We start from the raw sequence: 3,342 nt of genomic DNA, 5'->3' as shown, positions 1-3,342 counted from the left end.
ATTTGAACATTTACGAAGTAGTTTTGGTGACTTCGTAACATGTTACGAAGCTGTCAGAGGCGGTTGACACGTACTACGAATACCCGTCACGACGCCTACTGGTTGACCTGGCCTGACCTGACCCGACCTGGTCTAAATGCGTCAAGACATCATCTGTGATCAAAACTAACACGATATTCGCGATCAGCACCCCGAAAAACCCCTTAGCAGCCACACTTTACGACTTTCTAACAGGTCCCGATTTTCCCGACTTTGGGTCATTGACCTGACCTGGAAGGTCAACCAATTACCTAGGACCTTAAAATTGGGTATCATCGGCTTCCTCTCGTCACGGGCAACACGCTCGTTTTTTTCCGCGAAGCTCTAGCTCGATCAGGGGCCAAACGGCAAGGGGGGGTCCAACCGACCCCCCCCCCCACACATTAGAAGCTGGCAAACGCCGCACACATGCGAGGGTTAATTATGCTTCAAGCAAACGTATAACTGAGTATAGTTGGTACTGAGACCGTTGTCAATCCTTTCCGCTCCAGTCCAGCTAAAATCATCACAAACGCTTTCACTGGCAACTCCAAATTGTGCTCTTTGTCCAGTTTTGTCTTGTGCAGCGTATGGCGTCTGCACCAATCGAAGTCAAGACGTGTTTAGACATTCCAGGTCATCGTCCAAAGTCAGGTCACTTGTGATAGATGAGGCAACAACAAACACGACCAATGATGTTCCATGACAGCCCGAGTTCGTACAAAATCTCCACTGACGGCCGAAATTGTAAGAAAATACGTGTTCGCGTAATTACTTTCCACCCTGTACGTATGGGAGCTACAGGCCTCACCAAGAGAATTCACGTCCTGAAATCCTTTAAAGTCAAAGTCAAAGTACATTGTAAATTGTAATCAGCTACATCTTACCAGTGTGGCAATGCATTGATATACCTATACCTAATCAGCCATAAAAAGTACGCAATTAAATCCATTTTTCAGGTCAGTTAAAAAAGTCTAGTCTTCATTAGCACTCCGACAGAGTTACCAGTTACCACACAGCTCCTCTTTCGACGCTCCGGTTCAGACTTGAGACTTCTTTGCAGTTAAGAAGACACCTACTTCAGTATTTCAGTGACAAATAAGCTAATTACTAATTAGCCAACAAGAGACAAATCATGTACATCGCTCATCATGTTAACACTTGTGTAATGCATACACTTTACACACGCCAAACCCAGCGCTATTGCTGCGTAATGAGGAAAACAGCCAAAAGAACACTCGACAGTCGACACCAATCCGCTGCCACCAACGGGATGACATATGGTATAGATCGCCTTGGCCACAACACAATTCTACGTCATCTTCATATCACTGTCCGCTACTTCTCCGTGTCCTTGCCCTCAAAACGCATTGCTAGTTTCCCGATCAGTTCCTTGAACGCGATTGGGTCCATGTTCTTTCCCATCTGGTACAGCACAAACCAGTCGCCGATCTGGCATTTGCGCGCAACGATAGCAACGTCATGGTGCGAAGCCAGTCTGGCGCGCACCACAAGCAGCTGGAGCCTCAGCTGCGGGTAGAACACCTGAGCGATTCGATACAGCAGCACCATACCCGTTAACGCCGACAGCACTATGAACCAGAACCACAGCATTATGTAGATCTTCTCGTTGATGATGTTGAGGGGAAGCACACAAAGTCCGTCGATGCGCTGCACGGTGCCGGAGGCCCCGTACTTGTGGAACGTGCACTTGGTCATCTTGGGGAACACGAGCGCCATCGGGTCGGGCCGGTCCTCCTGATCCATGTTGGCGAACTGGACCACGCGCCAGCCGTACGTCGTGAACTCGTAGCCCAGAAACAGGTCCGTGAAGAAGATCTGCGCAATGACGTTCAAGAAGTTGAGAACTTCGCAACAGAAGAATCGCACAGCGTAAAAGTTGTGATGATGCAGGTTAAGCGAGAAGTAGTTGGTGATGAGTTTTTGCCTGTCCCGGCGCGCCTCTTCCTTCGTCACGGGGGACTGCATGTCCATCACCAGCATCTGGCACTTCTGGCCCTCCCACACCTGCCACAGGTAGTGCGGCACGTAGAAGAGCATCGCCTGGAAGAAGAGCGTGAATGCCACCCACTGGTAGTACAAGTGGTGCTTAAACTTGTCGCCTTCCTGTGGCGTCACCACGCCTGGGTACGGGAACTGCTCGCCGATTTTCCCCGTTCGGTTCGGCGGCACCTGCACGGTGAATGTCGAGTGAATCCAGCAGTAGGTGTCCATCGCCTTGCCCTTCTCCTTGTCCTTGACGCCGTCGAAAATGCAGTCGATTGGGTCACCGAGGTACTGCTTGGACGTGACCAGAAGGCAGCATACGAGCAGAAGTGCTGTGGTCCCTTTGTAGTGCAGGCGAAACACATTGTTGTCGATGCACACAGCTTCGGGCTTCAGCACACCCTTCACGGATTTAAGGATGTCGAGCATGATGTCGGTCTGATGGAGTGGTCCGAATTACCAGCGGTCGACTAATTCTGGCGGCGCAGGTTGGTGGTTCGGCCGCAGCACTGCGGAGCGTGGCGACCTGCCCAGAGGACCGCCCGACACTGCACTGGTCCGAGCGCGAGTAACAGGAGCGCGGCACAGCCGGCAGAGCTGGGCCTCTATGGGCCTCTATGGCATTCAACACACCAGGCAGACGTTCTGCCAGGTATGACATCACGCTTCCGGGGCCTTTGATAAGATTCATAGTTATTCAATATTTATTTATTCATTCATTCAGGCAAAACATCCAATCATGAACGCCTCTAAACACATTCGGAGAGATTAGCTGGCCCGGGACGTGTAACTCTATATAAAAATACATTTCATGTTATTGTCGGTAACTCTGGACAGTGCTGCCAAATCCTATTTACGGTGTCGGCAAGATTGGGTCCACGTCAGCAATTGGGTGACATCGCACAATTCAGATAGCGGAATATTTTGTTTAACACTCTGACAATTATATATTCTACCGAGCGGTAAAATGCGACATTCGGTTACCATTGATGCAAACCGCTTATATATAAAAACGACAATAAACCACACACCTGTGCACATGCACATGCACATGCTAACTCTAGTACGATGGCAAGTCACTAATGTACATTGTTGCATCTCCCATTGCATCCCCGCAAGAAAGAAGTACTCGACTAATCAACGACGTAGTGAGATCTCGGATTTTAAAAGTTTTTGGATTTTGACTTCTAAAAATAAAAAGTATTTTTTTTTACATGAGCCAAATATCTAAAAAGTTTTTCGACTTTCGAAACAACGGAATATATATGATAGTCCCTACCATCTTCTGTATTTATACCAAATTTAAGATCGATACCT

At 48.6% G+C, this 3,342-nt stretch overlaps 1 protein-coding gene across 1 annotated transcript; it reads right to left on the bottom strand.

Moving 5' to 3' along the window:
• Positions 1-905: 905 nt before the first annotated feature.
• On the bottom strand, positions 906-2,590 carry LOC122375348 (innexin inx2-like). The gene has a single exon (XM_043354687.1). The coding sequence runs from the start codon at positions 2,452-2,454 to the stop codon at positions 1,357-1,359; it is 1,098 nt and encodes a 365-aa protein (XP_043210622.1). The 5' UTR covers positions 2,455-2,590; the 3' UTR covers positions 906-1,356.
• Between the last annotated feature and the right edge of the window lie 752 nt (positions 2,591-3,342).

Source organism: Amphibalanus amphitrite, unplaced genomic scaffold (assembly GCF_019059575.1).
Source record: "Amphibalanus amphitrite isolate SeventyFive unplaced genomic scaffold, NRLGWU_Aamphi_draft 001821F_arrow, whole genome shotgun sequence".
In the NCBI taxonomy this organism is placed as follows: domain Eukaryota; kingdom Metazoa; phylum Arthropoda; class Thecostraca; order Balanomorpha; family Balanidae; genus Amphibalanus; species Amphibalanus amphitrite.
Note: the sequence above shows the minus strand (reverse complement) of the source record. Positions and strands in the feature narration are given on the sequence as shown.

Excerpts from the sequence above, each read along its gene's own strand:
- LOC122375348 (XM_043354687.1), bottom strand. The coding sequence starts at position 2,454 with ATGCTCGACATCCTTAAATCCGTGAAGGGTGTGCTGAAGCCCGAAGCT.